This window comes from Schistocerca gregaria, chromosome 3 (genome assembly GCF_023897955.1).
Source record: "Schistocerca gregaria isolate iqSchGreg1 chromosome 3, iqSchGreg1.2, whole genome shotgun sequence".
Classification (NCBI taxonomy): domain Eukaryota; kingdom Metazoa; phylum Arthropoda; class Insecta; order Orthoptera; family Acrididae; genus Schistocerca; species Schistocerca gregaria.
In genome coordinates, this window is record NC_064922.1 from 428849174 (window position 1) to 428876246 (window position 27073).

Genomic DNA, 27073 nt, shown 5'->3' on the forward strand with positions numbered 1-27073 from the left:
GGATGAATCCAGGTTCTGTTTACAGCATCATGATGGTCGCATCCGTGTTTGGCGACATCGCGGAGCACCACATTGGAAGCGTGTCTTCGTCATCGCCATACCAGCGTATCACCCGGCATGATGGTATGAGGTGCCACTGGTTTCACGTCTCCGTCACCTCTTGTTCGCATTAACGGCACTTTGAATTGTGGACGTTACATTTCAGATGTGTTACGACCCGTGGCTCTGCCCTTCATTCGATCCCTGCGAAAACCTACATTTCAGCAGGATAGTGCACGACCTCGTGTTGCAGGTCCTCTACTGGCCTTTCTGGATACAGAAAATGTTCGACTGCTGCCCTGGCCAGCACATTCTCCAGATCTCTCATCTATTGAAAACGTCTGGTCAATGGTGGACGAGCAACTGGCTCGTCACCACACGCCAATCACTACTCTTGATGAACTGTGGTATCGTGTTGAAGCTGCATGGGCAGCTGTACATGTACATGCCATCCAAGCTCTGACTCAATGCCGAGGCGTATCAAGGCCGTTATTACGGCCAGAGGTGGTTGTTCGGGGTCAGGATCTATGCACCCAAATTGCGTGAAAATGTAATCACATGTAAGTTCTAGTATAATATATTTGTCCAATGAATACCCGTTTATCATCTGCCCCCGAAAGCTGAGAGGTCAGCGCGACAGACTGTCAATCCAAAGGGCCCGGGTTCGTTTCCCGACTGGGTCGGAGATTTTCTCCGCTCAGGGACTGGGTGTTGTGTTGTCCTAATCATCATCATTTCATCCCCATCGATGCGCAAGTCACCGAAGTGGCGTCAAATCGAAAGACTTGCACCAGGCAAACGGTCTACCCGACGGGAGGCCCTCGTAACACGACATTTCATTTCTTCTGCGTGTAGCAATTTTAATGGCCAGTAGTGTAAATTGACTGTAGCACGATTCGGACAACTACCATGCTGAAACATGCCGTAGGGGAGAACATCAAGTATGAAGGGATGCTGATAGTCTGCAATACTTGGAATATTTACGTAGTCCACAGTTGTCATGGCGCCTTCAGTTACTGTCATAGGCCCCTTGGAAGCCCAGATGAATAACCCCCTTAGCGTAGCAATGCTACAACATGGACTGCGTCCGTAACGCAATGAATGTTTCGAGCAACCGTTCCCTTCCATGACGGTGTATACAGATTTCACCATAGACCTTACAAAACAAGAAACTTTATGCATCGGTTTATCAATTGCCTATACTTTCCAAAGGAACATTCACGAACCATCATGCAGGCACCTTCTTTGGTGACTGAAGAGTCTAATGCGAGAGTTCACACAGGTGTGGAAAGTGTGTACCACACCAAAAGAGTAGTTCGTTGGAGGTATTTGTCTACACGCTCATTTTGCAGTTAAATTGTTGAGCGTGATGCCATAGTGGAACTTTCTGCCATCCTTGATCATTTTGCTCCATCTGCTGCGGTCTTTGACAAGCTTCTCCCCTATGTCACCGCCAGTATTAAATGCGTTTGTGTAGCGTTTGACGCAAACTTTAAAGCGCAAAGCAGGTCTTCCAAGAGGTCTCTTGGCATGTGCTATCTCACTAAGCAGTGTGCGACGGGGAAGACGGGAGTGGTCCATACGACGTAACTGTCGTATCCATCACAGGCGACGTTCCTTGAGAGAGGCGGCGATGCTTGGTAGATTTGCAGCATTAGGACCGTCACATTTGTCACATGGCCCTTCCACGTTTGCCTAGAATGTGTTGTAAGCACCACAGGTGAGAGGTGTTGAGCTTACGTTCTTGTTTGGCGTATGATGTCTGCGTCTCAGCACCATACAAGGCGGTGCCCAGTACACTTGCTTGATAGACGAGCTTTTTTGCGGTCACCACAAGATGTCTGTTGTCCCATACTCTTGTGTGGGACTTACCAAACGTTTTCGTCGTCCAGAGAAAGATCTTCTGACACAACCGATCACAGTTTTCAGAATTCGTCGACTATATTGAACAAGGAGTCATCTAATCTTATGTCAGGCATATCTGTGTATCTTTGCGCCATAATTACAGTCTCCTTTACATCCAAAGACAAGGGGAAGCCCTTGCAGGCAGCAGCAGATTCGTTTATGAGCCTCGGAAAGTCGTCTTGAAAATGTGCTATGAATCCGCAGCATCAGCGAATAAAAGGTTACTTACAAGTCAGTCCTCACGATAGCCCTTGGATCTGATAACGAAATGCTGTAAAGTTTCCCGTCAGCCCTGGAATTTAGATGGGTGCTCACGCATGTTTCGATGAAAGCGACTTTGAAAAAAAAAAAAAAGTAACGAGAAGAATATAGCAAACGAGGTAGGGGCCAGTAAACAACCTTGCGAACTTTGCTTTGCACAAGTAAAGGGTCTCTTGTGCGTCCTCCAAATATCGCAGCACCTTTCATGTCTTCGTGAAAAGCCCTGATCATCTTCAGGAGTCTTGGAGGAGCCCTTATCTTCACTAGTGAAGTACACAGTTCCTCCTTGCTGACTCTGTCAGATGCGTTCGGTAAGTTGATAAAAACAATGAATAATGGGTTCTTCTGTTCGCGGCATTTTTCCTGCATGTGTCGGAGTGTGAAGAACACATCAGTAGTAGATTGCTGGGTTCGAAACTTATATTGAGACTCAGGGACTTGGCAACTTCCTCCAGCCTGCCCTACAGAACCCGGGCAAATGCTTTCCCAACGATACTCAGGAGCGAAATTACACAGTAGCAGTTGCAATCACTGTGATCGCCTTTACCTTTGTATAGACTGACGATGTTGGCATCATGTATATCCTGAAGCACACTACCCAAAGTCCAACATTTCAATAAAAGTTTGTACAGAGCTGGGACAAGTTGTATCAGTTTGAAAAGTTTTGTGGGGACGTTGCTTTGCCAGGCCATTTCCTGCATTTAAAACACGCGACAGCTCTCTGAAACTCAGCCTTAGTAGGCATGGCATTCAGCTCGTGGCAAGTTGGCGGCAGGGAAGTTTTTCCTAGTGCTGGTGTTGACCGGCTGATTAGGGACTGGAATAGTGTTTACACCCCTCGTTTCCATTGTCGATTACAATCTGTGATGACAGTTCCATCGATCTTCTGAATGGGGCAGGCTTTTTAGTGGTGGGCTCAGCGCCTCGTTTGAAGCCAGAACGCACTCCAAAAAAGTGTCCACCGTCGACACATTCCTGTGTACTTCCGCAAAGTTTCTCCCAGTATATATTAATGCAGTTACCAACTGTGTCCTGAACAACTGCCTTTGCTTTACTTAGATCCTTGAGGGAGGCATTGTAGTGGTCTAAGTGGCAGACTTTAAGGCTCACGTTTGGAATCAAAGAGGGGTTGCAATGCATCAAGATGTTATATCCTACTAGGTGACACGTTTCCATTGATTCAAGGTCCAACCCGATAACACTGTGCCCACTGCAGTCGTAACTGACGGCGATGTTGTGTGAACACGTAGGCGTTGTCTGCTGCGAAGTCCTACGAGGGTTGTAACTTGAATAGTGGCAACTATTTATTTACACTTCGTACAAAATAGATACGTGTTTCAAAGTTTTACTGGCCTTCAAAGTAGTCACTAGCATTGTGTATAACCCTTTGCCAGTGATGTGGGAGTCGTAGGATACTCTTAGCTGTGCCAGTTGTGTTGACATCTGCAGCGGTGCGCTCTATTGCCGAAAGAATTTTTAGCAGCTCTGAAGCGAATGCCGTAAAGTGTTTCCTTAAGTTTATAATTCGAGGGCTTAAGTCAGGGAAGTGCAGTAGGTGGTATAGCACTTAGTAGCCCCATCAGTCAAACAAATCAGTAGCAGCTTGCACTGCACGTACTTGAGCTTTGTCCTGCAAAATGATGGTCAGGTCATGCAGAAAGGGTCATCACTTCTGTCTCTATGCTGTTCATTTTTGGAACACCACCTACGACCAGCTTAGAGGCAGAAGTGACGACACTTCTTGCAGGACCTGACCATCATTTTGCAGGACAATGCTCAAGCACATACAGTGAGAACTGTTACTGATTCGTCTGACTGATGGGGCTGTTAAGTACTATACCACCTACTGCACTCCCCTAAACCCTTGTGAGTTCAACTCGATTTCTAAACTGAAGGAAACACTTCACAGCATTCCCTTCAGAACAGCTAAAATTCGTCGGGCAGTAGGGCGCGCCGCTGGAGCTGTCAAAACAACTGGCACAGCTAAGAGTATCTTACCACTCCCACATCGCTCGCAACGGGTTATACACAATGCTAGTGACTACTTTGAAGGTCAGTAAAACTTTGAAACGCGTATCTACACTCCTGGAAATTGAAATAAGACAACCCTGAATTCATTGTCCCAGAAAGGGGAAACTTTATTGACACATTCCTGGGGTTAGATACATCACATGATCACACTGACAGAACCACAGGCACATAGACACAGGCAACAGAGCATGCACAATGTCGGCACTAGTACAGTGTATATCTACCTTTCGCAGCAATGCAGGCTGCTATTCTCCCATGGAGGCGATCGTAGAGATGCTGGATGTAGTCCTGTGGAACGGCTTGCCATGCCATTTCCACCTGGCGCCTCAGTTGGATCAGCGTTCGTGCTGGACGTGCAGACCGCGTGAGACGACGCTTCTTCCAACCCCAAACATGCTCAATGGGGGACAGATCCGGAGATCTTGCTGGCCAGGGTAGTTGACTTACACCTTCTAGAGCACGTTGGGTGGCACGGGATACATGCGGACGTGCATTGTCCTGTTGGAACAGCACGTTCCCTTGCCGGTCTAGGAATGGTAGAAAGATGGGTTCGATGACGGTTTGGATGTACCGTGCACTATTCAGTGTCCCCTCGACGATCACCAGAGGTGTACGGCCAGTGTAGGAGATCGCTCCCCACACCATGATGCCGGGTGTTGGCCCTGTGTGCCTCGGTCGTATGCAGTCCTGATTGTGGCGCTCACCTGCACGGCGCCAAACACGCATACGACCATCATTGGCACCAAGGCAGAAGCGACTCTCATCGCTGAAGACGACACATCTCCATTCGTCCCTCCATTCACGCCTGTCGCGACACCACTGGAGGCGGGCTGCACGATGTTGGGGCGTGAGCGGAAGACGGCCTAACGGTGTGAGGGACCGTAACCCAGCTTCATGGAGACGGTTGCGAATGGTCCTCGACGATACCCCAGGAGCAACAGTGTCCCTAATTTGCTGGGAAGTGGCGGTGCGGTCCCCTACGGTACTGCGTAGGATCCTACGGTCTTGGCGTCCATCCGTGCGTCGCTGCGGTCCGGTCCCAGGTCGACGGGCACGTGCACCTTCCGCCGACCACTGGCGACAACATCGATGTACTGTGGAGTCCTCACGCCCCACGTGTTGAGCAATTCGGCGGTACGTCCATCCGGCCTCCCGCATGCCCACAATACGCCCTCACTCAAAGTCCGTCAACTGCACATACGGTTCACGTCCACGCTGTCGCGGCATGCTACCAGTGTTAAAGACTGCGATGGAGCTCCGTATGCCACGGCAAACTGGCTGACACTGACGGCGGCGGTGCACAAATGCTGCGCAGCTAGCGCCATTCGACGGCCAACACCGCGGTTCCTGGTGTGTCCGCTGTGCCGTGCGTGTGATCATTGCTTGTATAGCCCTCTCGCAGTGTCCGGAACAAGTATGGTGGGTCTGACACACCGGTGTCAGTGTGTTCTTTTTTCCATTTCCAGGAGTGCATTTTTCAATAGTTTCCACTATTTAAGTTCCAGCCCTCGTATTTAAAGAATGAGCACTGACTAGCGTGCTCCGAAAACACTTGTCTGCATCAGTATCGTACTCTGTCGTCACACCTGCCAAGGTCGCCTGCTTTACAGAGCGGGGAAACTTTCAAGACGAGGAGGAGGAGGAGGAAGAGATTATAGATTAACGTCCCGTCGACAGCTAGGTCGTTAGAGACGGAGCAAAGGCTCGGAGTACGGAAGGATGGGGAAGGAAAGCAGCCTTGCGCTTTCAAAGGAACCATCTCGGCATTTGCCTTGAGTAATTTAGGAAATCACGGAAAACCTAAATATGGACGGTCGGACGGGGACTTCAAGCCGACAGTTCAAATGCGAATCCAGTGTTCTAACCACAGCGCCGCCCCGTTCAGTGGCAAGCATTCGACCATCATATTCTGTGACGAGGTGTACAACGCCTTGTCTACCCCTGGTTCCACCGTCCTTCAGCCGCTTTCCATAGATGCTCACGACGGTTCCACGGGAACAGGCGATCAGCTTCGTCGTTTCCACGTTGCTCGTTTCCAAGAGTGAGTCCATACAAACCGGCCCTTTCTCAAAGTCGCTTATGCCGATGGATGGCCTGTATGATCTCTAGAACGATATCACTTTCGTATCTTTTCCGCTTATACACTTTCCTTACAGCATCACATGCCTGTAACCCCACGAAGCGCTATTGAGTCTCGCGGTGGACAGCGGTCACAGTGCTTTTTGGCTCACCTGTGCAGCTGCAACAAACCTAATGCCTTTTTAACAGGATGTGTCTTCTAGAATGAAATTTTCACTCTACAGCGGAGTGTGCGCTGATATGAAACTTCCTGGCAGATTAAAACTGTGTGCCGGACCGAGACTCGAACTCGGGACCTTTGCCCTTCGCGGTCAAGTGCTCTACCAACTGCTTGGGTAGCTCAGTTGGTGGAGCACTTGCCCGCGAAAGGCAAAGGTCCCGAGTTCGAGTCTCCGTCCGGCACACAGTTTTAATCTACCAGGAAGTTTCAGGATGTGTCTTCCTATCTTTCATTCTTGTGTGGTTTTTCCCATACGGAATTTACAAACTAATCATGGCGTGGTGATCGCATTTTCCTAAAAATGGTTCAAATGGATCTGGGTTCTATGGGACTTTACATCTGAGGTCATCATTCCCCTAGAACGTAGAACTAATTAAACCTAACTAACCTATGGACATCACACACATCCATGCCCTAGGCAGGATTCGAACCTGCGACCGTAGCGGTCGCGCGGTTCCAGACTGAAGCGCCTATAGCCGCTCGGCCTCATAGGTCGGCGAATTTTCCTAATTGTGCTGATGTAAGAAAGGCTCGCTCGTCACTCTGTATTCCTAGTTGCTTAGAAACATTTTATAATTATTTTCGCATGTCTATTTGTTCTTTTGGAGAACTTATAGGTATAATGGAAGACAGTCTAACACTTGAAAATATTCTGCAATCGGTCTGCATGCGACGTCATGAGTACCCAGTATTTTCCAAAATGCCGCGCATAAAAATGTGATTTTTCGGTGCTCATAACTCGTGTTATATTGGCGGCACCGTTAGTTCGTGGTTGGCTCCTCGTAAAATCCCAGAGAAGGGTTTTTTGCTATATTTTCGCCATCACCAGAGGACCAAAAGACGGCTACGTACACAAAATTGAATGAATTTTTACGACACGATCCTAAGATACAGATCTCGAACGACCTCGAAAACTTTCTTGACATCTTTATCGGTTTCAGTATTCAGAGTTTGAGAGTTTTCCTACTTCTACAAGTAAAATACGGCGTTAGGCGAAAATGTAGATTATAAAATGACGAAGCACGGAGAAATATGCTGTAAAGTTTCTCCGTTTTTATATGAGAACCCTCATCTTGTAGTACTGAAGCACACGCAAAATTTTTCTCACATAAAACCTGGACCGAGCGAGGTGGCGCAGTGGTTAGCATACTGGACTCCCATTCTGGAGGACGACGGTTCAAACCCGCGCCGGCCATCCTGATTTAGATTTTCCGTGATTTCTCTAAATCGCTCCAGGCAAATGCTCGGATGGTTCCTTTGAAAGGACATGGCCGACTGCTTTCTCTATCCTTCCCTAGCCCCATGGGACTGTTGACCTCGCTGTTTGGTCCCCTCCCCCAAATCAATGCAGCACAAGTGTAAAATCTGGTCTGAGGTATAAAAATAGTTTTGCGTTATTTCAGTTTCATATAAGTAAACTACCTATATTTTACTGACCAATACATTTTTTTCCATATGAGTTAAATGTCCTGCTACAGCAGGAAAAAGAAGGGAACCAATGGAAAAATGCTCCTACTGGAATCTTATTTAAAAGACTTCGACAGAAAACTGCGGTATTAGCTGCCTGATTGCACCTTCCTCATCTTCTTTAAAATTTTTCCGAAAACTTTGGCATGGAAACATATTTGCGGTTTGTTATGCTGGGAAATGAGACAGTGGTAGTGGCAAAGAGAAGGAAAAGTAATAAATACTGGAAGATAAAAGACCGAGGTTGTGTTATGGAAATAAGGAGGAAGACAATGGCAGTGTGAGAAAAAGAGAGTGTGAGAAAAAGAGAAAAAGAAATAGAGACACATAGAAATAAATCTGTTTGACGAAGTCTTAAGACTTGGAAATGAAGTCACAAAAGGGGAGTCCACTTTTGCAATACACATTTCAAGTCTGCTGTACAATGCACACTACGTGATTTGTGTACGCATACCTCGATTTAAAGTATCGGCTCTCTACCCACAGAAAATAGAAAGTATACTGAGATCGGGCAGCACGAGGGGCAAAGCAATGTTACCATTATGAGAAATTAGTCGATCATAGAATTCATTATAAAGTGAGAAGTAGCTCCATTTTACTAGAAGCACATTCAGTTGCGAATGAGGCGACTGATTCCTGCTTCGGGTGCCGTGGCCAGCGGCTCAGGGGCAGTCAAATGAAAACGAGACGGATGTAAAAAGAGTAAGTAAACAGTTTACTACATTGAAGAGTCAAAGAAACTGGTATACCTGCTCAATATCGTGTAGGGCCCCCGTGAGCACGCAGAAGTGCCCCAACACGATGTGGCAAGGACTTGACTAATTTCTTAAGTAGTGCTGGAGGGAATGGACACGTGCAGGGCTGTACACGAATCCGTAAGAGTACGACGGGGTGGAGATATCTTCTGAACAGCACGTTGCAAGGCATCCCAGATACGCTCAATAATGTTCATGTCTGGAGAGTTTGGTGGCAAGAGGAAGGATTTCAACTCAGAAGAGTGTTCTTGGAACAATTCTGGACTTGTGGGGTGTCTCATTGTCATGCTGGAACTGCCCAAGTCCGTCGGAATGCATAATGGCCATGAATGGATACAGGTTATCAGACAGGATGCTTACGTACATGTCACCTGTCAGAGTCGTATCTAGACGTATCAGGAGTCCCATATTACTCCAACTGCACACGGCCCACACCTTTACAGAACCTCCACCATCTTGAACAGTCCACTGCCGACATGCAGGGCACATGGATTCATGAGGTTGTCTCTACACCCGCACACGTCCATCCGCTCGATACAACTTGAAACGAACCTCTTCCAACCAGGTAACATGTTTCCACTCATCAACAGTCCAGTGTCGGTGTTGACGGACCCATCCGAATCAGAAGCATTATGTCGTGTAGTCATCAATGGTTCACAAGCAGGCCTTCCGCTCCGTAAGCCCATATCAATGATGTTTTGTTGAATGATTTTCACGCTGACATTGTAATTCTCATCAATTTGCGGAAGCGTTGCACTTCTGTCACGTTGAACGATCTCTTCAGTCGTCGTTGTTCCTGTTCCTAAGCGATCTTTTTCCGGCCGCAGGATGTCGGAGGTTTGACGTTTTACCAGATACCTGATATTCACGGTTCACTCGTGAAATGGTCGTACGGGAAAATCCTCGCTTCATCGCTACCTCGGAGATGCTGTGTCCCATCGCTCGTGCGCCGACTACACCACCACTTTCAAACTCACTTAAATCTAAATAGTCTGCCATTTTGCTGCAGCTACCGATCTAACAACTGCGCCAAACATTTGTTGTCTTGTATAAGCGTTGCCGACTGCAGCCCCATAGTCTGCCTTATTACATATCTGTATTTGGTTACGCATGGGTATACCAGTTTCTTTGGCTCTTCAGTGTATTTGTAAAAGTAATCGCCATAGCAATACATTTATGCCACAGTGAGACATTACGGTCAGTGCCTTCATGGAAAAATGTTTGCGGCTGCCTTCGGAACCATGAAGGTATCCAGGCGTGCACGTCTTCGTCCGATGCAAATCGACGGCCACGAGCCTCTTTCTTCGGGTCCCCTAAAATACGGAAATCGCATATGAAGGGATCGGCACTATGGAGGATCTGTAAGGGCTTCCCAGTGAAACTTTGCAGCGTATTCCGAACAACGTTGCAGGATAATGCCCATCAACATATTGCCAAGACCGTTTCAGCTATGCTGCAGAAATATTGCTGGGAAGCCTTACACATACTCCATACAGTCCTGATCTCTCCCCCTGCGATTTACATATTTTTGGAGCCATGAAGAAAGCCATTATGTAGGCAACCGCAAACATCTTTCCATGAAGGCACTGACCGTCATGTTAAACCGTGAGATAAATGTGTTAACAGTTTACGGCGATTAAATTAGATGCAATGCACAGTTTATTCACTTTTTTTCCACGTGCCACGTTTCATTTGATTACCTCTTATAGTCTCGCTGCCACAACGGCGGGGCCACATGCAGCAGGTAGCGAACACACCACAGTGGGCCAGCGACACGTCTTCCTCCGCCAAGGCAACGCAGGTGGCGTCATGTGGTGGTCTCCGGAGCGGAATGAGGCCACCCACACAACGACCTGAGGCCGGCCTGTCGTTGACAACCTATGCTACGAGCTTGGACTTTGTTTGACGTTTATCTCTGTCTGAATTTCTCATATCGGACTTGCACTATGTTCACGAATTTGCAGTGTTTCACAGCGCAACCGCAACCGGCCACAAGTTTGTGTTGTGAGGCAAAAGCTGAACCTTTTTCGAATTTGTAACTAGTGCTTATATTTAAATAAACGCCGGCATCTCGTGGTCGTGCGGTAGCGTTCTCGCTTCCCGCGCCCGGGTTCCCGGGTTCGATTCCCGGCGGGGTCAGGGATTTTCTCTGCCTCGTGGTGGCTGGGTGTTGTGTGTTGTCCTTAGGTTAGTTAGGTTTAAGTAGCTCTAATTTCTAGAGGACTGATGACCATAGATGTTAAGTCCCATAGTGCTCAGAGCCATCTTTTTTTAAATAAACGGAACGGAAGCATCGTCCTGACATCTGGTACCAGCAAATTTTGGAACATTGTCAGAAACCACGGTGCTTCCACTTTAACTGTTTTTGCATCATTCCCTTCAAAGAAGAACAATCTAATTAACCACTTATTTGTAGTTCCACATTACACTGTGCCAGCGACGTTCGTGCAGTCTTTAGCATTATTTATCAGATCAACAACGGAAGTTCCTGTTGTACTAGATACATGTAAATGAGGATCGTCGTTTACTATAAGAACCAACTGATACGTTATAAGTCAAGAATTCTTTCTCAGAATATTAATCATTTTACATAATCTTACGTTTCTGAACCAGAGCCATCTTGTAGGGACAAGTGTAAATTATAATAATGTATTCGTCGTATACTGTGATCAGCGATATGTGTAGTAGAGCATATTTAGAAGTTGGTTGGCGTATACTAGTCTTCACCGCTTGACTTATACACTAACGACACTACTGGCCATTTAAATTGCTACACCAAGAAGAAATGCAGATGATAAGCTGGTATTCATTGGACAGCTACCCACGCAGCTTCAACACGATAGCACAGTTCATCTAGAGTAGTGACGGGCGTATTGTGACGAGCCAGTTGATCGGCCACCATTGACCAGACGTTTTCAATTGGTGAGAGATCTGGAGAATGTGCTGACCAGGGCAGCTGTCGAACATTTTCTGTATCCAGAAAAGCCGGTACAGGACCTGCAACATGCGGTCGTGCATTATCCTGCTGAAATGTAGGGTTTTGCAGGGATCGAATTAAGGGTAGAGCCACGGGTCATAACACATCTGAAATGTAACGTCCACTGTTCAATGCGAACAAGAGGTGACCGAGACGTGTAACCAGTGGCACACCATAGCATCACGACAGTTGATACGCCAGTATCGCGATGACGAATACACGCTTCCAATGTGCATTCACCGCGATGTCGCCAAACACGGATGCGACCATCATGATGCTGTAAACAGAACCTGGATTAATCTGAAAAAATGACGTTTTGCCATTCGTGCAACCAGGTTCGTCGTTGAGTACACCATCGCAGGCGCTCCTGTCTGTGATGCAGCGTCATGGGTAAACGCAGCTATGGTCTCCGAGCTGACAGTCCATGCTGCTGCAAACGTCGTCGAATTGTTCGTGCAGATGGTTGTTGTCTTGCAGACGCCCCCATCTGTTAACTCAGGGATCGAGACGTGGCTGCACGATCCGTTACAATTATGCGGATAAGATGCCTGTCATCTCGACTGCTAGTGATACGAGGCCGTTGGGATCCAGCACGGCGTTCCGTGTTACCTTCCTGAACCCACCGATTCCATATTCTGCTAACAGTCATTGGATCTAGACCAACGCGAGCAGCAATGTCGCGATACGATAAACCGCAATCGCGATAGGCTACAATCCGACTGTTATGAGAGTCGGAAACGTGATGGTACGCATTTCTCCTCCTTACACGATGCATCACAACAATGTTTCACCAGGCAACGCCGGTCAACTGGTTTGTGTATGAGAAATCGTTTCGAAACTTTCGTCATGTCGGCGTGTTGTAGGTATCGCCAGCGGCGCCAACCTTGTGTGAATGCTCTGAAAAGCTAATCATTTGCATATCACAGCATCTTCTTCCTGTCGGTTTAATTTCGCTTCTGTAGCACGACATCGTCGTGGTGCAGCAATTTTAATTGCCAGTAGTGCACGTTCTGGCGTTAATGGCCTACCTAGTGACTTTCGGATTAGTCCTGAAGCTTTTTTGTAAAGTTTGTTAGCAATAATAAACTTGTGTTACGGGATAGAAAATGGCAACCCGACCCATCTTAAAAGTGCTTGTGGAACTGATTCTAGGAGAAACACGACTTACCACATACAAAAAAATAAATAAATAAATAAATAAAAAATAAAATAAATTCCATGACAAACGCACAGTGCTTATACGACTTTTCAGATGAAATTACATAGGCAAAAATCTGTCGCTGTGTAATAATGAAAAGGCTGTATAATACGTGAGTTGTTGTTAATTAAAAACATCACATGTTTTTGTTCACACTTCGTACAAAGAATGACAGATGATTAAGAGCCAACGATGTACTTAGAACACAATGTGTTATAAGGAATAAGGATGTTACTTAATTAAGCATCAGCCTATTACTTCCATCTATCCTAAAACTCCTTAATTTGAAATTACCGTTCCGTGGATGACTATTTTTTTACATAAGAGCAAAACTTTCCTGCAGGTGTTGCTTCCGGGTGACACTTAAAGGGTAAGGCTAACTGCGATGCAAGCATATGAAAATGGTTGAAGATCTCTGTCTAACACAGAAACAAGCAAACAGGAGACAGTTATTACACGCTACACAAGTTATTTTACCTGACTATACCAACCTGCGTGAGAACGCGCTCTCCATCTACGAACGCCGTGCAGAACGAGTTCCTTGAGAGTCCCAGTTTCCATTTGTAGTATTCTAGCTGAAACGTCATGCAGCATTCAGTCGTTTCTGAAACTCATGCACAATTTTTACATCTATTCTTACCATACATGCGTTAACACAAACACCAAATTACAACAGCAACAGTCATGTACTGATGAACAGAGAAAGCGGGGCTACTTCTGCGCATGTGTCGTAGAATACGCACACATTTAGGGAGGCACTTTATAGGTCACTTCTACTAGCGTTACTACACTACCAACTGTGTGAGGCACCGTAGTAACTTGTTTCCCAGATTAATCATACCTACATAATTACATCATGCACATTCGTACAAACTAGAAATCCCATGCCTCAGAATGCATTCTAACCACAATATTTATGTATTTATTTACTGTAAGGTGCCACCAATAGGCCTTTCCATACCTCATTAAAATAATTACAGGGTATGGAATAACAATAACTAAATAATGGTTTATTGTAACCAGCAAAAAAAGAAAGAGAGAGCCGTGCGGCGCTGTTGACTGGTAGACACTGAAGCGTTGGTAAAGCACATAATAGGAAAGTGTTTTATTCCCTCACATACAATGGTTACTTTCCACGTGGTGTGTGAGAGTTGCTGAGTGTTAAATGACTGTAGTGTGTATGGTTTCCTGGTTGTGCTGCAGTCTGCCCCCTTAGCTGAGTGGTCAGTGCGTCTGAGTGCTATGCAGTGGGCCTGGGTGCGATTCCCGGCCGGGTCGAAGATTTTCTCCGCTCGTGGATGGAGTGTCGTGTTTTCGTCATCATCGACACGCAAGCCATCCATTGTGACGTCAACTGGAAAGGCTTGAAAGTCGGCTGCCGAGCTTCCTCCGGCCAGTTTCTCCCGGCCATCAATGCCATACGATCATTTCATTTCATTTTTTGTGCTGCTGAAGAAAATTTCTTCCAGCACCAGGACTCCAACTGCCACCGTACAGTCGTTCGTCACAGACCTCGTCTATAAAGGGTGGTAGTCAGTATCAATTTTAATGTACAACGGCGACTAAGATATAAGTGCGAGCCGAGCCTCGAAATCTTCAGGTCGTGTTTACCGTGACATATTTTATATCACTACATATATACGCAAATTACGTTACATATATACGTATGTTATACCTTTTCATTGTGGATTAAATGTCGCATTTGAAACTGGCAATAAATCGTTAAAACAATAATATGAATACTGTAATAATTGTCAGATCTCGACGTAATAAATTGTTAGATATGCAGGTGGTATAGGCTACTGGCCAAGTAGTCTCACTGCAGACATTCTCGCTTGTTCTTGGCCAGTGCAACGAGCCGAGGGGGTTGAAAATCATACAGGGATTTCCGTTAACACAATCCTAACTCGCTGCCACGCCACTTACAGTGGTGCAAGTTCATCAGTACTAGGCAATCTATAAATATGATGCTCTGTATCAGTTTTTTCCCATATTGTTTTCTTATTGGGTGATTTAAAGTCCTGGACATTTGTTTTGATTTTGTAGTAAACAAACGTTTGTTTCGTCACATTGCATTCCTAATTACGGCTGCTTGTGTGTATTGCATTCTTTTAATTGCACTGTAAATGTGTTGCTCTTATATTGGCTGATTTTTGCTCACATCCATAATATTGGGTGACATAAAGGATTCCATATTTACTTGATTTTCATATTTAAAAATCAGCTAATTTTGTTGCATGGCGCTCAGTGGACTCACGTATATTTGCTTTTGCTGATGGATTCGTGAGCGAGCTGCTCGATTTAAATGCGTTGTTAAGTATATTTCTCGCACTGTATTTTCGTTCTGATTTATTTTTCGTATTCTGTCATATTTAACACCATGTTAACTCCTTTTGACAGAATTGGTATTCAACTATACTACATCTTCTCATGAAATGAGTATGTAATTTTGCTTTAAATGGTACTGCTTCTTACCACTGATTATGCTTTACGGTCTGAGAGACTAGAGCATTGTTCCTTGCAAATGTTAAAAATGCAACAGTAGTTACCCAAATGTGTTCACACATTATGAACGTGTACAACAAACAATAGATTTTAGCAGTAATCAATGCACTAGAGTCATTTTCCTACTACAGTACAAATTTCAGGCTTTTCCTTTAAATTCGAAAAAGTACAGAAAAACGGATGCGAACAAAAATAAAGGAGAATACGAGCAATATATTTACAACACATTTAAAATGTGCAGTTCACAAAGGAATTCGTAAACTGATACAGATATGCATGAGTCTGGAGAATACAATGCAGTGGGACCAGCTTCTATTTTACATGAAACAAAAACGAACATTGAATCATTTACCCTACCTAATATTACGTATACGAGTAAAGATCAAACAGAATACAAGCAACTTAAAAAGAGTGCAATACACACACCAAGTGGTTATTAAGAACAAACTGACGTGCCACCATCATCTGTACCAGGTCTTGTCAGATGATCTTTTGGTTTTGTCATGCGTTTAAGCGCAATTATTTCCACTTGATAACAGACATACACTAAGTGACCAGAAGTATCCGGACACTTGGCTGAAAATGCCTTACAAGTTCGTGGCTCCCTCCATCGGTAATGCTGGAATTCAATATGGTGTTGGCCCACCCTGAGCCTTGATGACAGTTTCCACTCTAACAGGCATACGTTCAATCAGGTGCTGGAAGGTTTCTTGGGGAATTGCAGCCCATTCTTCACGGAGTGCTACACTGAGGAGAGATATCGATGTCGGTTGGTGAGGACTGGCGCGAGTCGGCGTTCCAAAACATCCCAAAGGAGTTCTATAGGATTCAGGTCAGGACTCTGTGCAAACCAGTCCATTGCAGGGATGTTACTGACGTGTAACCACTTCGCCACAGGCCGTGCTTTATGAACATTTGCTCGATCGTGTTGAAAGTGCTGTGCTGTGATAGTGCTACGCGAAACAACAACGAGTGCAAGCTCCCTCCATGAAAAACGCGACCACACCATAACACGACGGCCTCCGAATTTTACTGTTGGCACTACAGACGCTGGCAGATGACGTTCACCGGGCATTCGCCATGCCCACACTCTGCCATCGGATCCCCACATTATTTACCGTGATTCGTCACTCCACACAACGTTTCTCCACTGTTCAATCGTCCAATGTTTACGCTTCTTACACCAAGCGAGGCGTCGTTTGACATTTACCGGCATGATGTGTGGCTTATGAGCACCCACTCGTCCATGAAATCAAAGTTTTCTCACCTCCCGCCTAACTGTCATAGTACGTGCAGTGTATCCTGATGCAGTTTGGAATTCCTGTGTGATGGTCTGGATGGATGTTTGCCTATTAAACATTACGACCCTCTTCAACTGTCGGCGGTCTCTGTCAGACAACAGACGAGATCGGTTTTTACGCTTTTGTGCTGTACGTGTCCCTTCATGTTTCCACTTCGCTATCACATCGTAAACAGTGGACCTAAGGACGTCTCGGAGCCTGGAAATCCCGCGTACAGACGTATGATACAAGTGACACGCAATCACCTGACCACTTTCAAAGTGCGTGAGTTCCACGGAGCGCCCCATTCTGCTCTCTCACGATGTCTAATGACTACTGAGGTCGCTAATATGGAGTACCTGGGAGTAGGAGGCAGCAAAATGCACCTAATATGAAAAACTTATGTTTTTGGGGGTGTCCGCATACTTTTGAGCACATAGTGTATTGTCAAAATTGCGATATTGGGGCAGTCGAATGAAGTTTTGTGAGCTCCTCTAGAGTGCTCAGGCTTTTGTGAGACCTTGCGATGTCACGAAGAAGGAGAAGTTAGTTTGTATTTTTTGGCGACAAACGTGTTGATGTCGTTTCTCAGGTTCCTAATGGTAGCACAATACACTTCAGAGTTGTCTGTTGCACCACGAAGAAGGGCATTATAAGAATAATCCCTTCAGAGTCTCAGAAGACCGTCACCGTGCTGAGAGCGCAGCTTTGAACTTTTCCTTCGGAGTAGAGGTGGTGTGGCGCCGCTCCGTGGACTGCCATTTTGTTTCCGGTTTGAAGTGATGAACCCGTGTTTCATCGCCTGTGACGATGTTCAACAACAAATTGTCACGACCAGCCTCATAACGCGCAAGCAGTTCCGCACAGATGATCCTTCGTTGCTCCTTATGGTCTTTTGTAAGGCGGCGAGGAACGCAGCGGACACACACCTTTCAGTACGTTGTTGGTGGTCGATAGTTTTGATTGTGATCCGTCGCTCATATCGAATGAGAGTGTCTGCACGTTCCAACACTGCACGAGCCACAGCACTGTGCGGTTGGGCAGCACGCAGGAGATCGGACAGGTTTGCGCGTCCTTGTTGCGATGATGACAGAGGCCTCGCCCAACGACTCACTGTGATTTTGTTCACTGCCAGGTCTCCGTAGACATCCTGCAAGCGTCTATGAATACTTGCGATGTTCTGACTTTCCCCCGAAAAAAATTAATGACATTTCTCTTCTTGGGACGCACGTCCGCTATACAAGCCATGTTGAAGACTTCGTAAAGCGGCACGACCTTTCGGAAATTCGTGAAATTGCAGGGGATGCAGCGGGAATATTGCACGATGCCCCACAACAAATTCCGCGTTTTTTGGAGCGAAAGTGAGCTCGAAAAAACTGTGTCGCGTTAATTATTGAACGATCCTCGTAACAAACCCGTCAGTATGCTAGCTTTTCATGTTCTTCTCGTATCTCATGCCAGGAAATGGGACGACAGGTAAACGTCTAGTATTTCTGTCGGCGCCTTACACGCTTAGACGGCAGGCGTCACCGGTAAGTTGTCACTTGTTGTCATACGCACGTTCACTTGTCGGAAGGGCGGAAGTTAATTGAATCAGCGTAGTGCCTGCGCAGCGGCGGTCCGGAGACGCCCGACAGCTTCCGGCGGGTGCGATCAGCGTCGCCCGCGCCCCGGCAGAATTGGGAAGGCGGGCGCGTGACGTCAGAGGCGGCGCCGGAAATGACGTCTGTGGCGCCACGGCAGCTCGTTAGCTGAGCCGAGCTGCCGGCTGCTGCGCCGGCGCCTCTCCCTGAGGCGCGTGCTGCCCACAAAAGCGCGGCGTCCGTGTAGCGATAAGGCCGCCCTGCCGCGTTTTCCTGTCCTGTTCTCTGCGTTAATTGAACCCGTGTAGCGGTCGGCTTACGACAATAAAGACTGCCCCATACGAAATCACAGAAATATTGACGAAAGACAAAAAAAGGAAGTGTTGCTGTTAAGATACAGCGCTGGAGTGCTAACAGAAGGAGAAGCATAAGGTTGTTATAACTGATCTTTCGTGCACGAAAAGAGAAGCACTAGAAGTAATAGCATTTCGGCTGCACTGGTGAAGTCCGGCGTTGCCCAGGCATTTACTTATAGCTGTGTGTCCACGCCCGTACCACTCGTAATGTTTATGACGTCATTACTTCTGAACTACGTCTCATGCAATGATATAATTTTGTAGGTACACTCAGAAACATATGTGGGTACTGTCTGTAACATATGTTGCGAATGGAGTTGTTGTTGTGGTCTTCAGTCCACAGACTGGTTTGATGCAGCTCTCCATGCGACTCTATCCTGCGAAAGCTTCTTCATCTCCCAGTACCTACTGCAACCTACATCCTTCTGAATCTGCTTAGTGTATTCATCTCTTGGTCTCCCTCTACGATTTTTGCCTTCCACGCTTTCCTCCAATACTAAATTGGTGATCCCTTGATGCCTCAGAACATTTCCTACCAATCGATCCCTTCTTCTGGTCAAGTTGTGCCACAAACTTCTCTTCTCCCCAATCATATTCAATACTTCCTCATTAGTTATGTGATCTACCCATCTAATCTTCAGCATTCTTCTGTAGCACCACATTTCGAAAGCTTCTATTCTCTTCTTGTCCAAACTATTTATCGTCCATGTTTCACTTCCAAACATGGCTACACTCCATACAAATACTTTCAGAAATGACTTCCTGACTCTTAAATCTATACTCGATGTTAACAAATTTCTCTTCTTCAGAAACGCTTTCCTTGCCATTGCCAGTCTACATTTTATATCGTAGCAAAACTCCTTTACTACTTAAAGTGTCTCACTTCCTAATCTAATTCCCTCAGTATCACCCGACTTAATTCGACTACACTCCATTATCCTCGTTTTGCTTTTGTTGATGTTCATCTTATACCCTTGATTATAGTGTTATCAATTATAATAGGCAACTTCTTGAGAGCTGAAAAAGCAGGTTTGTATCAAACGATGTAAAGTTTATCTGTGGTATTACAGCATTTTTCTCGGTGTCAAGCAGCTGAGAATTAATTGTAACATTATTGAGTTTTATTATAATCATCCAACATCGGTTGACTAAGCCCTGTTTAGCGTGCAGGTTTGTTATCAAGAAGGCAATACTATTGTTCTTTAGTAGAAGTTTATGTGGCGGTAATCCTAACGTAAGAATTGTACAGGATACAATTGATTGTCAATCCCCTCGTTGAACTGTACAGAGTTACAACTCTAGTAAATCTCGTCATTTCCCTCCACAATGTTCTTCAAAAATTTTTCATTTACTTTAGTGCAATCTTCAGTCTTCATTCTTTGGGCACAATATTGATGTGGTGATAAATTCCTTCACATTTCCGGCTTTAATGACATTGGTTGGAATACTTTCTTTGCTATTTCGTGTTATTCGTAGTCTCTTTTATGTTGAAATTTTCCATAAATAGTAAGCGTTCGTGAAAAATAGTTACACAGTGTCAGAGGCCGATTAAAACACCTTTGTAAATATAGCTAATTTATTCCTGTAGGATTAGTACGCGTGAAAAAAGAGGATGTTGGCTTAAGAAATAATGTATATGATGGCAGCGACGGGGAGGCGCAAAACAGTAAGCAGTACTTGTTCCCATCGTAACCTCCCGACCCGCTCGATACGACTAAGCTGATTTCGTTGTCAGCCTTTTTTCGCAGTTCACGTGTTATGGCATTATTAGTGCGTTCTATATCCACTGTCCGAGAAAAAAGTGAAGCACCCAGAAGACATGGACGGATGTCGATGTAACTTCGTACACCTACACAACATCGGTGAGTAGTAAATAACTGGAGTTGCCATTCCCCACGACATCCACAACGGGCACCGGAGTGCATTAGCGTTGTTTGTGCCTAGTGGTGTTTCCAGGCAGGGTAGGGTATATAAGGGACACAAACAGCGTCAGAACTTGACTGATCAGCGTGAAGTACACATATTCTATGTGATCAAATGTCTCCGGACTCCCCCAAAAACACGCGCTTTTCATATTAGGTGCACTGTGCAACCACTTACTCCCAGGTACTCCACATCAGCGACCTCGGTAGTCAGTAGACATCGTGAGAGAGCACTCATGCACTTTAACGTGGACAGGTGATTTGGTGTAACTTGTGTTATACATCTCTGCGCGAGATTTCCGCACTACGAAACAGTCCTAGGTCCGCTGTTTCCGATGTGATAGTGAAGTGGAAACGTGAAGGGACACGTACAGCACTAAAGCGTGCATGCCGACCTCGTCTGTTGACTGACAGAGACCGCCGACAGTTGAAGAGGGTCGTAATGCGCAATAGGCAGACGTCTATGCAGATCATCACACAGGAATTCCAAACTGCATCAGGATCCACTGCAAGTACTATGACAGTTAGGCAGGAGGTGACAAAACTTGTATTTCATGGTCGAGCGGCTGCTCATAAGCCACACGTCACGTCGGTAAATACGAAACGACGCCTCGCTAGGTGTGAGGAGCGTAAACATTGAACGACTGAGCAGTGGAAAAACGTTGTGTGGAGTGACGAATCACGGTACATAATGTGGCGATCCTATGGCACGGTGTGGGCATGGCGAATGCCCGGTGAACGTCATCGGCCAGCGTGTGTAGTGCCAACAGTAAAATTCTGAGGCGGTGGTGTTGTGGTGTGGTCGTGTTTTTCATGTAGAGGGCTCGCACCCCTTGTTGTTTTACGTAGCACAATCACAGCACAGGTCTACATTGATGTTTTAAGTAGCTTCTTGCTTTCCACTGTAGAAGAGCAATTCGGGGATGGCGACTGCGTCTTTCAACACGATCGAGCACCTGTTCATAATGCACGGCCTGTGGCGGAGTAGTTGCCCGACAATAACATCCCTGTAATGGACTGGCCTGCAGAGAGCCCTGACCTGAATCCTACAGAACACCTTTGGGGTGCTGTGGAACGCCTCACCAACCGACATCGATGACTCTCCTCAGTGCAGCATTCCGTGAAGAATGGGAAGCCATTCCCCGAGAAACTTTCCAGCACCTGACTGAGCGTATGCCTGCGAGAGTGGAAGCTGTCATCAAGGCTAAGGGTGGGCCAACACCATATTGGATTCCAGCATTACCGATGGAGGGCGCCACGAACTTGTAAGTCATTTTCAGCCAGGTGTCGGGATACTTTTGATCACAGAGTGTATAATCTGTGTAGTCGTGTGAGACAGCGTTATGAGCGCCGAACATAGTTAGAAAGAAGCCTCATTGTGATTCTCATTCGGCCGGCTGGCCGAATAGTGGAATATTCAGAATTGTGGGACATTCAGATGAGACAGTGATCCCATGTTGTACTGCATGAGAACGTGACGGTAGGCATACTCAACGTCAAGCTTCCAGTCGAGGAATTGCTTTGACTAATAATTACATGACACAATTTGCCTCCAGCTTGGAGGTTATGGTATAACAGTAGCAGACAGTAGTGTTATAGCATGTCGCCAGAGTCATACATTCTACACACCAACGTGAATAGTCATAGCCACTTCCCCTATTGATTTTAGAAATTCTGATGAAATGTTATGTATCCCTCATGCCTTATTTGATCTTAAGTCCTCCAAAGCTCTTTTAAATTCTGACTCTAATACTCGATGCCCTATCTTATCTAAATCGATTCCCGTTTCTTCTTCTATAACATCAGATGAATCTTCCCCCTAATAGAGGTTTTCACTGTATTCTTTTCACTTATCCGCTCTCCCCCCTGGGTTTAACAGTGGAATTCCCCTTGCACTATTAATGTTATCACCCTTGCTTTTAGTGCCACAGAAGGTTGTTTTGAGTTTCCAGTATTCTGAGACTGTCCTTCCGACAATCATGTTTTTTTTCGATGTCTTCACATTTTTCCTGTAGCCATTCGTCTTAGGTTGTTAATCATTGCTAATTTCACTTCTGATCACTGTACTCCTCATGTAAATTGTTCGCACAATCGAGCGTGTACGATACATTCCACTGACTCATGTCGCAAAATGCTAATATTTCTTCTGCCACTTCTTACTGATTCTGCGAAATTCCTTGGGTTCCTTTCTGACGATATGTCAACTTCGCCTACTGTTGTTGTAGACACAATGCAATGTTTGCTTTGTTTATCGTTGCCATTGCTCTGTTTTCGTTTAACACCGTTATCACCGTGGCACTATTGTGAGTTACTCGTCGACTGAGCTGTTCAACTAGGGTCCCTAGCCTCATTCTGTGCTCACCATTGCATACCTCCAGTCCAGACTCTTGTTGCCATTAGCAGCCAATATTGTGGCTGCATGGAAGACAATATGTGGGGCGTCGGATGTCGTAAACATCATTAGCTTTTTGCTATCTCGCTCTCAAGGGGTTCAATGTAAGACCATCAGCTGGTACGAAAAATTGGCCAACACAAACCGTACATCACTAATATAGAAACGCGAATTCATATTGGCTATCAAGCTCACGAACAGTGTCAAGATAGTCAATGTCTTTCCCGCATTAGCAAAAAATGGTTCAAATGGCTCTGAGCACTATGGGACTTAACATCTGAGGTCATCAGTCCCCTAGAACTTAGAACTACTTAAACCTAACTAACCTAAGTACATCACACACATCCATGCCCGAGGCAGGATTCGAACCTGCGACCGTAGCAGTTGCGCGGTTCCGGACTGAAGCGCCTAGAACCGCTCGGCCACCGCGGCCGGCCCGCATTAGCAGTTATCGTCAAAACGATAGTCGTTGTCTACTTGCTATTGTTCAGGAATTTGATGGTTAATGATGGTTAATGTGAGTTTATGTTTTCTACATGAGTGACCTGTGGTGTATATTGGCCAATTTTTCGTGCAAGACGATGGTCTTAGACCGAAACCGGCAGTAAATAAATTATCCCAATGCAGATTTCTATCATGGGGTTCCTTAAGAATAAAAGGGTTATCATGTAACGCGACTAAGTACCAGTTTTACAGAAATTGTGTTTTCTACTTCATTAGGTGTTGTTTAAAGACGACTTTTACATTCTGAAAGAGCTGCCTACAATGATAGCTCATGCTACAAAAGCCAGTAAATAGTATGGGAGCTAACTCCAGTGACTTGCCCCTGCAAATGGGGTAAAAGCAAAATGTGTTACACGAGTTGGCTGGACTGGACGTAGACATAATACGCTTTCGCTCTCTCCTGCCATTTTGTCGGTTGCGTTTCTTCATTTGCGCTATAATGCATAGTGAAAACAACATGATCAATTCAGTAAAGGGAAGTAACAGAAAACTGGTAACTCTAAAAGGAAGCCTGAGCAAACGTGAGAAAGCATTTTTTTTCCTATTATGTAATGAACGCCACAGAAACAGCTTGCAATTAGTAACCATTTAAAATCTTTCAGGTGAAAAGCAGTTAGGTTAGCAGCTTATATGGCCCTTAATGTATCTAAGTTAATATAAATTCTGCTTCATGAATTAAAATCACTACGCCAGCGGTAATTCAGATAAAAAAGACATTTCGTGAAATAGAGGGATGGGAAATGATTAGAGCGTTGAAAAGGGGTGTCAAAGAGAATATTACAAAACGATCACATTCAGGGAGGTCACTGATGAAAAAGACTGTGTTCAGAGAAGATAAGAGACCTTAGAAGTATGATGGAATGCCTACCTTAGGTGCACAAACAGATATACAGTGGACTGCGCGAAGAGTGAACAGTAAAACAATTGCCAGAGGCAGGAGTATTATAAAACTTGTTTGGCGGAATTAGCCCGTTTAGCATTTCAGTACAAATTTATTTACAAAAGTCGTTGTGTATTTGTTATTTTTGGATCATTCCAAATGATAACTCGCTTTCCCAGTAATAGTGATAACGTGGGGTTAATGCCTATTATGTTCATATTACTTGAATAAAGTTTGTTATGAATAACCTAGAAAGAACATTTTTTAAACTTGGCCCCTTTAGTATTATAACCGTTCAATTTTGAATCTGTAATTGGATGTATTAAAATGACCCTGCATATCTGACTTAATAAAATAACTGCCACCAATAACAGTGATCGAGGAATTCGTTATTCATGAAGTTAAACATAGATCTCGTTTAACTCAGGTTATTACATGTACGAGGGTAATCCCAAAAGTAAGGTCTCCTATTTTTTATAAGTACATAGACCTGTTTATTTCTACAATGGTTTACAGCAGTTTACAGCTTGAACATTTAGCTAATTTTTGTAGACGCTGTTGCCCATGCCATACCAGCTCGCCGCCATGCTGTTCAGAAAGTTATGAACCTCTTCTTTCACCTCGTAGTCGTAGCTGAATCGCTGGGACCACAATTAACGCTGGCAGGTACTGTGAGACTCAGAAAAAACTCAAACGGGCAACCGGAGAAGAGGAATGTTGAGCAAGGGCGTACACATTCTCCATGACAACGCTCGCCCACACATTGCTCGGCAGACCTTTGCTCTCCTGCAACAGTTTCAGTGGAACATAATCACCCACCCACCTGTTCCCTAGGGTAAAAGAACATTCGGCCGGAAAGCGATTCAGCTCCGACGACGAGGTGAAAGAAGAGGTTCATAACTTTCTGAACAGCATGGCGGCGAGCTGGTATGACATGGGCATACAAAAACTGCCACAGCGTCTACAAAAATGCATCGACATAAATGGTGATGATGTCGAAAAATAGCTAAGTGTTCACGCTGTAAACTCATGTAAACTATTATAGAAATAAATATGTCTATGTACTTATACAAAATAGGAGACTTTACTTTTGGGATTACCCTCGTAAACGGAAAAGAATGGTTTACTAGTCATTGACAGGAATAAGATAATGCCTTGGCAAACCTGAATATGGGATTTGGGATGTGAATCAAATGAAAGCGTATCTGAATAATACAGATATATTCGCGTAAATCATACAGTGATTGCCAAAGGTTAGTACAGTGAAGACAGAAAGTACTGCAAATGGGTCTGTGTTTGCATCTCATATTGAACATCTAACTACAAACAACTCTCAGAGTGAAGCACAAAATTAATGAACATTGTTAAAAATGATTCGACTTTCTCTGCAGTTCACCTCGCTGTTGCGGCTGGGTCTGACCACACTCATATTCCGCAGGAGGCGGCTGAAGTGGCTGTAAAATCAGTCATTAACTATTTACCTATAAGTTTCATCTAAGTTCAACTTCACTAGATGGGAGCCAAGAGTGAAGTCTGCCTGAGGTGGTGCCTGGCTGGAGAGCAGCTTTCTGAAGTCTGTTCCCGACAAGGAGGGCTCTGTTCTCTGCGGTCTTCTGGCATCACATAATTTGATTGGCTGAATGACAAGTATTGGAAGTGCCGTTTAGTAAGAAGTTGTTTTAAAAGACGCTGGTCCCCTCCTTTGCCCTTGTTTCAGGTGTTTAACAAGTTATGAAATTTCTGTACTGCATCGTTCTTCTTCACACCACAGGCATTGCAATATAGTATTTATCAGTCGATACTGGGCAGCGACTTTCAATTAAAAATGTCTTCCCTTGTACGGGAATTATATCACGTGTGTTCGGGTGCATGTTGTGACGCAGGAACAACAACTGATGTAAGTTTGGGTCTGACCGTGGGTCGTGCACAGATAGCCAAAGCAGCCGCTCTCATAAAGCGGGAAATCCAGGTTCGATTCCCGATCCGGCACAGACTTTCATTGTCGTCATTCCCTTATAAGGCTGATGGTTGTTCACCTTCGCAGCTGCGAATACCTTTCATGTAGTTATGAAATTCGTTGTACTTGGCGCTGCAAAACTCCGTCCTACTCTCTTCCTCTATGTACGTTTCTGTGATGGCTGATAAGATCAGACATATGTAAGCACAGCCATGTTTCTTACTTCGACTACTAAATTATTTAGGTTAACCAATGGTAGCTGTTTTTACAGTTCGTTAAACGTTTTCCTGTGGGACCTGAAGGTGGCGGCGGTGCCACACAGTCTTCAAAGGTGCCGTAAACTTTTCTGTTGCCATTCCACTCTCTAAGATGTTTCGGCGAATTTCGATTAGCTGCGGAACTGCCCACAATAGCAATTCTTTCAGAACTCTGACAACAGCATGTTTCGATTTTCTCTTTTTGAGAAGAAAGAAGGAGTGATCTATTTTACTTGCTAAAAACATTCTAAAGCCAGGATCACATGAATATTTCCTTATTTAAAACAACCGGTTTCGACGGAATTTACTGTCATCTTCGGGGCTCAAAGCAAAAAGATTTTTTAAGATCTGAAGGTGAAAGTCTGTTGATACCGGTTGTTTTAAATAACAAAATATTTTTGCGATCTTAGCGTTAGAATGTTATTAGAAAACAGCACGTATCCCCAGACGACACACAGCTCGGCACAAACAGTCTCCGTTTTTACCGCACTGCCTAGAGATACAA

At 45.1% G+C, this 27073-nt stretch overlaps 1 protein-coding gene across 4 annotated transcripts in view; it reads right to left on the reverse strand.

The window, feature by feature from the left end:
• LOC126354628 (transmembrane protein 117-like) overlaps positions 1-27073 on the reverse strand; it is a 483273-nt gene that overhangs the window by 212570 nt on the left and 243630 nt on the right. For 3 of the 4 annotated variants that reach the window (XM_050004396.1, XM_050004394.1, XM_050004395.1), the window contains exon 3: positions 13424-13507. The exons of the other annotated variant lie outside the window; for it this stretch is intronic. In XM_050004396.1, the coding sequence (XP_049860353.1) occupies positions 13424-13507 (84 nt within the window). The remainder of the gene's footprint in view (positions 1-13423; positions 13508-27073) is intronic. 4 annotated transcript variants of the gene reach the window in all.